The sequence below is a fragment of the Phaethon aethereus genome (assembly GCF_964289735.1).
Source record: "Phaethon aethereus genome assembly, chromosome: 2".
Taxonomy (NCBI): Eukaryota; Metazoa; Chordata; class Aves; order Phaethontiformes; family Phaethontidae; genus Phaethon; species Phaethon aethereus.
In genome coordinates, this window is record NC_138582.1 from 31,236,780 (window position 1) to 31,249,079 (window position 12,300).

At 39.0% G+C, this 12,300-nt stretch overlaps 1 protein-coding gene across 1 annotated transcript in view; it reads right to left on the reverse strand.

The window, feature by feature from the left end:
- Positions 1–3,171: 3,171 nt before the first annotated feature.
- The window catches only part of RALYL (RALY RNA binding protein like), a gene marked incomplete at its 5' end in the record, with an annotated part of 189,927 nt that continues 180,798 nt past the window's right edge, over positions 3,172–12,300 (reverse strand). The window contains one exon of the mRNA XM_082014800.1: positions 3,172–3,359. Coding sequence (XP_081870926.1) covers positions 3,238–3,359 — 122 coding nt within the window. The 3' untranslated portion in view covers positions 3,172–3,237. The remainder of the gene's footprint in view (positions 3,360–12,300) is intronic.

Here is a 12,300-nt window from a genome sequence, read left to right on the forward strand (position 1 = left end):
AGAAAGATTCTTGGACTTAAAGAATAAAAATTCATCTTAGATAACTGCTTTGACAGTGCTGTAGTCACACTTATTAGTAGAAGATTCAGCCCTGGAGCCTCATCATCTGTTGGTAAGGTGCTCTATACAATACCATGCTAGTTATAAGTCATTGTGTTGCTTGCCTTACTGTGCAAGGAAATGTGTATTGAATCAGCTATGCCTACTATGTCCTGCCCCATCACCTTCTGCTTCAAGCCACTTCTGAGATTAACCCAGCTGTGGCAGTGATAACTGAATCAACTTTGTTCAAGACTTTCAAAATGGGTGTCTGAAATTATGGACTTAATATGTTTAAATGGGAAAACTTTTAGGATACAGCTGCAAAAAAATTAGCTCACTTATTTAATTGTCTGAATAAGAACATAGACTGGGTTCTTGAGAAGAGTCTAAAATACCAGCTCAGCATCTATCTCTTTGGGGCTCTTCTGAGAAGACAAACTTAAGATCTTACCTTCCAACATCCGTCTCTAACAATTTTTTCACATCAACACAGCTTATCCTCGGCTTCCTGATTCAGATTTTTACAAACAAAGGAGCTATTCCTGCAGTTTCCCTATGTACAGGAAATCCTTTTATCTATATTCCCCAATATAGATATATATATTCTATATTGGAATGGTCAGGGGTTGATAACAGTAAGACACAATATCAGCCATTGTAAGGAGAGTTTTCACGCAGCTGTAGAGCAGTAACCAATGTATACACTGAGCTTGTCCAGCTTGTCTAACCTGTCACATTCCTCCAGATATATAACTCTTAAGATTAGTAATTAAATATTCTTCATGAAAGTGATGCAGACTTAAAAAATCAAAAGGGCAAGATGATGGCCTGGTTTTTGTTTTGGTCTAAACAAGACATAGATCCTCTCTCTGATCCCTGTCTTAGTGAGACTACACATTCTGGCAGAGGAAAGTAAGAAATAATGTTGCCAAACCATAGAGAAGGAACAAAATCATCTCACATCTGACACCATAAATACATAGTTCAGCTACTGATGTAGCCTCATCTTATACAAGTCTTTTATCTGAGGAAGCAATCATCTGCAGACTAATAACCCAGGCTGCACGGGCTGCATAACCTTCTTCATCATCTTGGGAGACTTCAATGGGGATCCAGGTTTGCTGGTTTCTCTGAGGTATCTTTTCTCCTCACACCCTCCAATGAGAGGCAAGGACTATGGGGGACAGGTTTTGCACCTGATGTCTTAAAACATCAACAATTTGAAAACAGTTTTTGATCTCTGAGGAGATTATTCATTGCTTGTCTTCAAAAGGCATAACAGTACGATTCAATACAAATCAATTTCTATTTACATGAGTTCACCACAGTCCTTTAGCAAAAGTGAATATTGGATATCAAAGCACAATGATATGCAGGTTGTTTTGCATAGTAATGGATTTTACATAAAAGCTCCCTGAAGTAGGGATGCGCCATCTCAGAGCATTTCAGTACACGAATGATTCAATGGAGTGCCTTGCAATTACATCTTCACTGATTATACCCACTTTTATCTAACTTGCATAAAGTACAAAATAGAATATAATGAATACATATTGTGTACGGTTCTCCTAAAAGACATAATCACATTCTGTACTAATGGTTTATCTTAGACTTGGAAAAAAGCACTGAGGTTATTTTTTGGAGTAAACTGTAACAGCTGAGGGATTGGTCCTTGTCTGTCAATTTAGTAAATGATTGTAAATAAAAACAATTTTTTTTAAAAGAGCTGGTTTGGGTGGGTTGTTTTTGTTTTTTTTTAAGTTGTTAACCACAAAATATTCTTCTGTAGTGTACTGCCCTAGGAAGATATTAATTAGAGATATTTCTGAATGCCAGCAGGAAACTTCTGGGTTCAGAGAAATACACCCACAACAGATCAGCAAATAGGGCAGGCACAGGAACAAGGGGGATCCAGATCTAAATATCTGTTTTGCCTGTGTCAGGTTCATGAACCTCAGCTGCTAATTCCTACCAGTGTTTTAGATAGATAGTCTTGATGGAGATCTATGTGTCCTGTTGGATCTTTTTGGCTTCATGTAGCTGATTTAAGTTAGGCAAGGGACACAAATCTGAGTGCCCAGACACCCAGGCATCTGTGGATTTTGATCCAGAATTTCTTTCACATATTTCACACAAAATACATTAAAAATTTTCATCAGAGAATGGAGGGGGGAAAAAAAAGGAACATTGAGGTTTTTCATGAGATAAGCCTTCCATTTCACCACTGGCTTTCATCAAAATCAGCTTGCTAGTACACAGGTCCTGTACAGAGATATACCATGAGATTTATAAGGAAATAGCCAAGAAAATACCATAGACAGTGGTAAGAACTGAGATTGCTTTCTATATATACTGCGGTGAAAATACAACCTTATAAATCCCTTATAACTGCTCAGTATGGCTTTAAAGTGCTGCCAGGTGAGATCATTCAGCTAAGAAAATGATCACTGCAATGACAGAAATAAAGATCCTGATTAAATTAAAAAACTGTGTTAGAATTTGTCATTCCCAAGGTTTGCCTCAAAACAGAACATGTCAAGCCAGAGAAAAGCTGAACTAGAAGCGCAGCCAGTTTTACGCCATAGCTTGCGTTGGAAGGGATCGCTTGACTCTTCAAGTCCAACCCCTCTTCAAAGCAGGGCCAAACTCAAACTTTGGTCCAGGTCCATGCAGCATTGGCCCAATGAGTTTTGAACGTCTCAAAAGATGGAGCTACTGCAGTCTCTCTGGGCAAACTGCTATACCGCTTAGTTGTATCTCTTTTCCTTACATCAAACAGGAATTTCCCTTGCTGCAACTTGTGACTATTGCCTATTGCCCAGGAAATAATTCCAGATATAGACCATCTGATAATTCTTAATGTGGATAGCACAAGCATGCCCAAGGTCAACAACCTATAACTTAATTCTGTTCAGTCAATTTTTTAATGATGTTCTGTTTCCAGAATATCTAGTAAGAATCTGTTATTGTCTTTTTTTTTTCCTACTACACCAGAGAAAACAATACTTGAAATGATGTTACATGTTCTGTGAAGAATATTAATTTATGCTTCCAATAGTTCTACCTAGAGAGTTAATTTACCTTGCTTCAGGCCCCTATTATGTAGCAAAATTTCTGGAAGGCTTCCATTCTCTCTGGTCTGTCTGCGTGACTGATAACTAGGTTCTAATTTAATTCATGTGACACAAATTGCTTTCACTTACCTGCTTCAGCTTTTTGCTGCTTTTCAATCTTTTCCAGTCTCCCTAGCAAGGAGTCAATTTTTGTTTTGATTTGGGTTAATTCCTTCTTGATTGTTTGCAACTCATCTGATTTCACTGTGGAAAGAGAGCAAGGATGCAAAATATGAAATAAACTATATTTGCAGCCCCACATGAACAAAATGTTCTTTTTTCTTTCCTCTGTAGTACAAAGTATATTATCTTATTTCCGTCAGTATTTTTAGAGAATTAACTTTGAAAATGAACATTGTTAGTTAAAAATGCTGAGTCCTAGGAAATCACAGGATACTAAACCCTGGTAGCAAGGGGTCGGTCACATGAGATGTATTGCTCTGTAATAAGCATTTCAGGCAAAACATCTCAAGGGCATTCTTAGTAAATCTGAGTAACTTCTATTGAAAAACAGGCTGTAGTGAAAGAATGACTCAAATATGACCCTTCACAGTCTTGCAATGCTATTTTGCTGGACTAATTTGTAACAATAACAACAATAATAAAAAGATCCCTCACAATAGCAATAGGTATTTTTCAACAAGAGTGAATGGTAACATAAATGCTGGGGTAGCCAGAAATGCAATGTTATATTCCAGTATTACTGCTTCAAAAGCTTTCAGTTCTGGTCATTTCTTGTACTTTTTCCAGCTATAGATAACATATGAAAATATTTCTTTTTATGATCATACCCATGGTCACGGAGGCAGTGCTCATAAATTAAGAGCTGAAGTGTCCAAATCTTTGTCGCATTGCATTACTCTTCATTTATGTGTGTTATTGCACTCCTGTTGTCTAACATAAGAAGGAGTAACTACTTTGGAGGTGTTTTGGCTTCAGGAGAAACAGCACTGCAGCGCTCATGAATGATCTTATTATTATGGCATTATCAGGACATGTTTTTATGCTCAGAAGATAGTCCAAACAGATCCACTTGCCCCATCAGTGCTAGGGTATAATGTTGAAAAGGTGAAGAGGAGAAAATGGGAACCCTGTGCTAGCATGGGAGAATAAAGACATTTATATAGATCAAGAGTAGATAACACAGCTGTTACTCTTAGAATTCTTGTAGGAAGAAATGGACTATCACCTTAAATTGTGAGGGACTGGCAATGGAAAAGCACTGAGCAGTATTAGCCTTCCATCCTTATCAGCTGAAGCAGGATGTGCACTGACTTTGGGATGATTGACTGTAGAGCAATGGGAGGGCCCTTAGTGAGCCTTGGAAAAGGGTTGTTCTGCCACAGAGAAGGATAAGTTCCCATTTTGTCCAAAGGGTCTCCTGGCATGGTGTCTCATGGGTGTTTTTTATTCAGTCAAAATCAGATGATGAAGTGTGCAGGCAAGTTACTGCCTGCTTCAGTGGTAGTAAATGAGTATGTGTTTGCTTATAAATCAGCCTTATTGCGAACTTGGAGCACATTCACTGAGGTTGAAACCAAGGCTTTCTATCTTAGAGTTTGGGTCATGTGCATTATAGTTATAACAGGTCGGCTAAAGGCAGTAGGTTTCTGTATGTGATAATGAACTTGTTTAATCACATGCTTATATTGACAAATTGCATATCTCACACTATCATAGGCTGAAACCTCTGATCTCATATTGAATGAATGATAGGCCTTAGAGAAAAAAGCTTAAAAGTAACCTTTGGGCTAGACCCTTATATACTTATACCGTATTTGATAGAATTAGTCAGTATATTTATAGACCAAGGCCTTAAAATGTTCATAGAGAAATAAAGGGTCATTGTCTAGTCCTCCAAATCTGTAACAAAATCTTAACATTCTGACAACTGTATATTTAAAAGGTTGCCGCTTCCCTGGGGACAGTGGTTGGTCTGGGCTGGAGTAGTAAGGTGGTGCAGATTCCAGGGCAAAATGGTGTGAATCTGTCCGACGGGAAATACTACGTGTCTGCAGCAACCTGCTATGAAGCCAGCTGGCAATAGACCCTGTGCAGCCATGCTGTTGGATTAGAGTTGCTCCCTTGACTGGTAAACAGCAGGCTTGCTGAGGCTAAAAAGTCAAAATTCAGAAGCGACACCACAAGGACCTAATGATATTTCTTCTTGGTCTAGAAAGCAAAGCAGAAAACATTTGAACTTCTGAGTTTGATGAGGAAGCAGGCACATAGGTAGGGTTACTGTTCAACTCTCTTCAAACTGTTCAAACTGCTTCACAGGGGCTTCCCTGTGGTGCCTCACTGAGAAATCGGTTTGGGAAGAAGACTGCATCGGAGGGACCACAGACACAACAGTGGGTATTCAAAAGTAAGCAAAAAGATGCTGTAAATGACTGAGGCGCTTTATTGCTCTCTTGCAAGGTTCCACTATGCGAAAACTATTTGCTTAAACTTTGGTCACTGAATCTGCAATTTATCATTCACATTTAATATGGTCATTGAATAAGAGATTCAATCATACAGTCAATCACTTCAAGTTAACACTAAAAAGGACTGGAAGAATAAAGGGGAAAGATTTTCAACAAATCTGCAAAAGAAGTTCCACATTTCCACCATTGTTCAAACATTGCGATGGTGTAGTTGAGTTGCTTATTGTCTTAATTTGCAGGGAATTGTACAAATCTTCAAAATCATTCTCCTAGATTCCATTCTCAGTTACATTGTCCTGGGTATTTCTGTAGTAAGCAGTGATTACTAAAGACAAATTATGAAGGGTCCTGATGGACAACAAGCTGAACATGAGCCAGCAATAGACCCTTGTGAAAAAGAAGGCCATCAATATCCTGGGCTGCATTATGAGAAGTGTTGCCAGCAAGTTGAGGGAGATGATCCTTCCCCTCTATTCAGCACTGGTGAGGCCATATCTGCAGTACTGTGTCCAGTTCTGGGATCCCCAGTACAATAGAGAATGAAGAAGACAAAGCTGGACTCTTCTCAGTAGTGCCCACTAAGAGGTGAAAGACCACTGGCACAAATTAAAACACATGAAATTTTTTTCTGTGAGGATGATCAAACACTTGCACAGGCAACCTAGAAATGTTGTGGGGGCCTTGGAGATATTCAAAAGCTGTCTGGACATAGTCCTGGGAAACCTGCTGTAGGTGACCCTGCTTGAGCAAGGCAGTTGGACCAGATGAGCTCCAGAGGTCCTTTCTAACCTCAGCCATTCTGTGATTATGTGATTCTGTGGCATAGAGCTTAGGAAGAAATTTAGGCTTTTTAAGCACAGTGTTATGGCAGAGACAAAATGTAAAGACTGTAAATACTGTACTTTAGGTGTCCTGCGTTGAGACTATAAATTCTCCTTTAAAACTCCATAAAGTTTTCTTTTTAAATTGATCTCAGACAAGAAATAAAGCAGTTGATAAACATGAAACCAGATCTGCATGTGTCCAAAATACCTGTTCATCTGCTTTTGAGTAATAGAACAGGAAAACAAAATAGCTTACTGTTACTGTAGCTTATTGTTTGGGTTTTTTTCCTATTAGCAGATAAGCAAAGGCCACCAGGTGACAGAAATGCATGTATTGAAAAGGAAAGAAATCACTAATGAAATTCCTCAAACACTGGCACAAAAATGGCTAAATATGTTCAACCATTTTGATGCAAAAAATTAAATAAACAAATGAAATTTGTTGCTGACATGAAATTGAAAGGTATCATCTATTCAGAATGAACTGGAATGGAAGGAGTTATCAGGTGATTTTAAGGAATGCTACAGTAGAAAAAAGATTAAATGCAATTGCACTAAAAAAAGTCCTACATATGATTGACTAAGAGCAAAAATCCTGCTCTTAACATGGAAGCTCATCAGTGGAAAAAGACAGTGATACAATTATCCTTGTTTGTAGCTGTAATCTCAGGTTGACAATAGGCCATCACTATAAGGCTGCCATGAAAAAGAAAAGGCGGCACTAGGATGTTTCAGATGATGTATTGCTAAAGATGGTGAAGTACAATGCCATTGTACAAGGACCTGGTGAGAGCTCATCTGGAATAACATGTACAGGTTGAACCACTGAATTACAGCAGGTACGCAGGGAGAAAGGCCGTGAAGATGACTACAAGAATGGAAAGCCTGTGGAGTGACAGAAGAGTTTTGTTTCTTTGCCCAAGAAGAAAGAACGGAAAAGGAAATAAAACTTCTAGGCTGAAACAACTTTGGCACAACAAATATGAAAAATGAGAAACAAATTTAAGATGGAAAATGGAAAAAACAGACACAAGTAAAAACCAAACTCTAACTAGCTTTAAGATGGAGCTTAAAGGATTAGGTGATGCAGCTACTTGCATGTCATTTAACGCCACTTTATGGCGTTAAATCTGGCTGGCAGCCGGTCACAAGCGGTGTTCCCCAGGGCTTGGTTCTGGGGCCGGTCTTATTCAATATCTTTATCGATGACCTGGATGAGGGGATCGAGTGCTCCCTCAGTAAGTTTGCAGATGACACCAAGTTGGGTGGGAGCGTTGATCTGCTGGAGGGTAGGAGGGCTCTGCAGAGGGATCTGGACAGGCTGGATCGATGGGCTGAGGTCAACTGTATGAGGCTTAATAAGGCCAAGTGCCGGGTCCTGCACTTTGGCCACAGCAACGCCAGGCAACACTACAGGCTTGGGGAGGAATGGCTGGAGAGCTGCCCAGTGGAAAGGGACCTGGGGGTGCTGGTTGATGGCTGGCTGAATATGAGCCAGCAGTGCCCAGGTGGCCAAGAAGGCCAACAGCATCCTGACCTGTATCAGAAATAGTGTGGTCAGCAGGAGTAGGGAAGTGATCGTTCCCCTGTACTCGGCACTGGTGAGGCCACACCTTTAATACTGTGTTCAGTTTTGGGCCCCTCACTACAAGAAGGACATTGAGGTGCTGGAGCGTGTCCAGAGAAGAGCAACAAAGCTGGTGAGGGGTCTGGAGCACAAGTCTTATGAGGAGCGGCTGAGGGAACTGGGGTTGTTCAGTCTGGAGAAGAGGAGGCTGAGGGGAGACCTTATCGCTCTCTACAACTACCTGAAAGGGGGTTGTAGTGAGGTGGGTGTTGGTCTCTTTTCCCAACTAATTAGTTGTAGGCTGAGAGGAAATGGACTCAAGTTGCGCCAGGGGAGGTTTAGATTGGATATTAGGAAAAATTTCTTCACTGAGAGAGTGGTCAAGCATTGGAACAGGCTGCCCAGGGAGGTGGTGGAGTCGCCATCTCTGGAAGTGTTCAAAAAACGTGTGGATGTGGCGCTTCAGGATATGGTTTAGTGGACATGGTGGCGTTGGGTTAATGGTTGGACTTGATGATCTTGAAGGTCCTTTCCAACCTTAGTGATTCTGTGATTCTGTGATTCTGTAACAGTGAGGAATTAGGTTCAGTGACCCTTTCCAGCCCACTGCCAGGAATACGAGGGCCTTCCAGAATGCATCTTTCATTGAAGCACCTAGCACCTAAGAAGACAAACTGCATCCAGCTCAAGATAAATGATTTAAAATTTAGGTTAATCACATTTTTAGAAATGAAAGTTCTACTGTTGAATTACAGCTGTATTTGTGAAACATTTTTTGCCATAACCACAAGTTGATTCATCCACAAAACATGATTCATATTTCTTTGGAAAGAAATATCATGTATTTTTATCTAAGCCCTTCATGTTTACTATAAAATATTTTATCATATAATATCACTTTAGATTTCACTGAAAAATGGGTTAGCTGATGAAGATAAATATAAACTATACGAGTCAAGATGAATTAATTTAAAGGCATAATTCAGTACATGTTGTAACATCTTAAGTGTCTACTCCTTAATCTCAAGCACACAGGGTATAAAAAATTTGATTGGTGTTTTCTTCCTGTTTTCAGATGTGTGAAATGAAAGTGCATACTCTAAGAGCTTCAGTTTTTATATTGTCAGAAAAAGTGAGTTTTTCCCAGTTCTAAATAGCAATCTGCATCTGCTGCTTCATACCATTAACATGAGGAACTACTTTCCACACCATCATGTTTCATTTTGTGAGTGACTTTCGATAATGTGGAAAGGTTGGTTTATTTTTTTCTACTCTTTGGAGTTAAAAAGAAAACAAAATATTGACACTGATCCCTGAAAAATCATAGTTTCAGAAAATAAATCAAATCTTTCTAATTTATTTTGTGTTTTTGAAGAAAACTTAGAACACATGTTGCCACTTCTTGGTATAACAAGAATTTACTGCATGGGAGTGCAGGCGTTATTTTTGCAGACGTACTCATCAGTGAGCAAGGCATTTTTTGTGTTGTTTTTAAAACATCTTTGCCGTGTGCCACATCAAACTTCTTTCCTTAGGTTGCTGGTTTTCAGAAGTGAATCCCTTTAATCCTGGTAATTTCACTGAGGGGTCCCCTGTGTTCTGGTGTTTAATACTGCATGTATGGGTTCATTTTCTGGATCCAGTCTGAGTGTGGAGAACAGCTATAAGAAGAGTTCTGCCTATGAGGTTTCTACTTAAATCTGAAATATCTATTAGGGGATGTGATCACATGAGTGTTTTGCTATTTGGGGGTGAAAGCTTTCAAGCGGAGGCAATACCATTTTGACATAGTTCTGAATTTGCGATTAAACTGTTGTATAGTCTTGAATTTCATTAAAATGCAAAAAATCTTCCTTTCCACAAACTATATTTCTCTTTATTGAAGAGAACCTTTATTTAACTAGTATAAATTAAAATTAGAATCAACAGTGAATTAGTTCAAGGGGTTCGGATTAGCAGTGTAGAGTAAGGGGCAACAAAATATTAAGTTGCTTCATCCCACAATTTAATATAACCAACTTTTCCAATAAAATGGCAAAAGAAGCCACAAAACACGCATTCTCTACTTTCCAACTTGAAGCCCCTAAGGGAATGGCTTGGTTATTTCTCTGATAAACATCTTACAATAAGCTGATTACATTCCTGTCCAAGTTGAAAAAATCATGTTTCTACCTTTATGGTGGGTTGGTTGGACTTGACAAAAAGGGAAGTAATTCTATGGGGAAACAAAGGATGAAAGTCTGTATACTGTGTGTCTGACTCCTTCTGAAGGTGTGCTGCATGCAGAAAGAATATTTTCTGCAATTTATTCCAGCATGATGAATAGTGTCTGCAGTTGTGTTCCAATTGTCATTGTAAAGAACTGAGGGTGGAAACCCAGCAGGGGTCAAAACATTGGCCCACATTTTTAGTGATGCGTCTTGCAGCTCTCCCTTCAGTGTTAAAGAGCTGCATCCAAAGATGATCTTGTCACCTGGGGCTGTAAGACTGACATTTTTAGAATTCATATCACACCTGAATACATTGAAGGATACTTTCACAGAGGTTTAACACTGCCTGTTAGGATCTCTACATTCCTGATTGCATTTCCATTAAATAATTCACAGGTTCTGCAACATTTGCCATGTTAAGCAGTCAGTATTTTGGAGTTATAGCAAGTGGCTATGGGTTCTCGCACTAGGGTTGAATCCTGTAATCTACATTGTGCATTGCTTAAGTACTGACATGGTACTATGAAACATTTTCTGAACTGCAGAATAAATAATAAAGCAAATTTGGTGATTATTCTGAGGAACAGATATCTATACGTTAATGTAATATGCTCTGTCCCATTCACTACAATGAAAAAATCCAAATTTCTGGGTGAGTTATTTCCTTGACATCTATTGGGATATACTAAGGTCCTCAGCTCTCTAGAAGAATTTTGGAGTTATTCTTGTTCCGGACAACAAGAAATACATATAAAAAAACTTATCTGAAAATAATTAATCTTCTCAAGGCAAAGTGAGTCCACACTTTAGGACAATTAGTGAATTGAATGCACTGATCCTAGTAACTTTTCATATGAATAAGACAACAGCAAACTATGAACAAAGGAGACCTAGTGAATGAATCTGTAAGTGTATATACTTACTAAAGCTTTGATTCACTGTGTGAAAACCCAAAGACTCAAGGGCTGGAGAAAACTAACAAAATAATTTAAATTCTAAGCCTAGTAAAGTAAAGATATCAAGCTGTACGCTTTCTTTTAAATTAATATAAAGAATCATAATTCATTACTTAAAGTATTGAGGAAAGAAAAAAGTAGCTATGGACAAGTGGATTAGTTCAAAATGTGCATGAAAATGATCTAGACTCATGTTCATCCTCCAGAGAACAAAGGAAGTATTGCTACTCCCAGACATACTCTTAGGGTGTGAGTGAGCATCATAATATGACACCTAAATTTAGATGTCTTCCCATGTGCTAGATATCAAAGCTTCCATTATTGGTTATGGACATCTAGCCAATTATTTCACTGGAGACTTGTATGTGATTCGACTGTACCGACAACAGAGCCTCTCTTTCTCAGAACGTCATCCTTTCCAAGGAGTGATGTGAGGACCCTGTTCCTCAGTGTACATTATCTTTAGCGCTGTTTATCATATTTCCATTCTTTCAATCACATGCATGTTTATTACATGTTTTCTTTCAAAGTCTCTGAAACCATCAGTTTAAACAATAGGATCAAAAATGGATCCTAGTGGCTTGCTAGATGTCCATCTTCTTTGTTAGATGCTAGTGTGTGAGATCTAGATATGTTATTCAAGCAGAGTACATAACTGGCTCATGTTTCATTAAATTTTCATTTAATTTAATGAAAATTAACCCCTTTTCCAGTAAGATGTACTGTTGTTGTATTCACTTATTTTATGGTTGTGTGTAAGACATCATGATGGTTTGTTGGCCAGTCTGGTACTGCAAGTGTCTTATTGCAGTCCCTCCATTCTTGCTAATATCTGATCCCTACCTGATCTTTCTCTTCCTCTTCCAGTGACGCTTCCAAGGACAGTATCACTCCACATAAGGGGCAGGGGAAGACAGGTGGGTGCTGAAAGATGCATGAAGAGGAAGATGAAGTTCTCAGGACATATTATGGGGTGGGGAGCTTGGTGAGTGTGGAGGAGGAAATGTCTATTGTTCATCAGCTCTTCTAAGGCCAACTCACTAAAGAAGGGTTGAATAACCCCAAGCTGCCAGTCCTGTTTTGGACTCCCTTTAGAACGGTCAAAGGCACTTTGCCTCTTTCTACCCTCAAAGGAATCGGGCAAAAAAAGTACACGCAA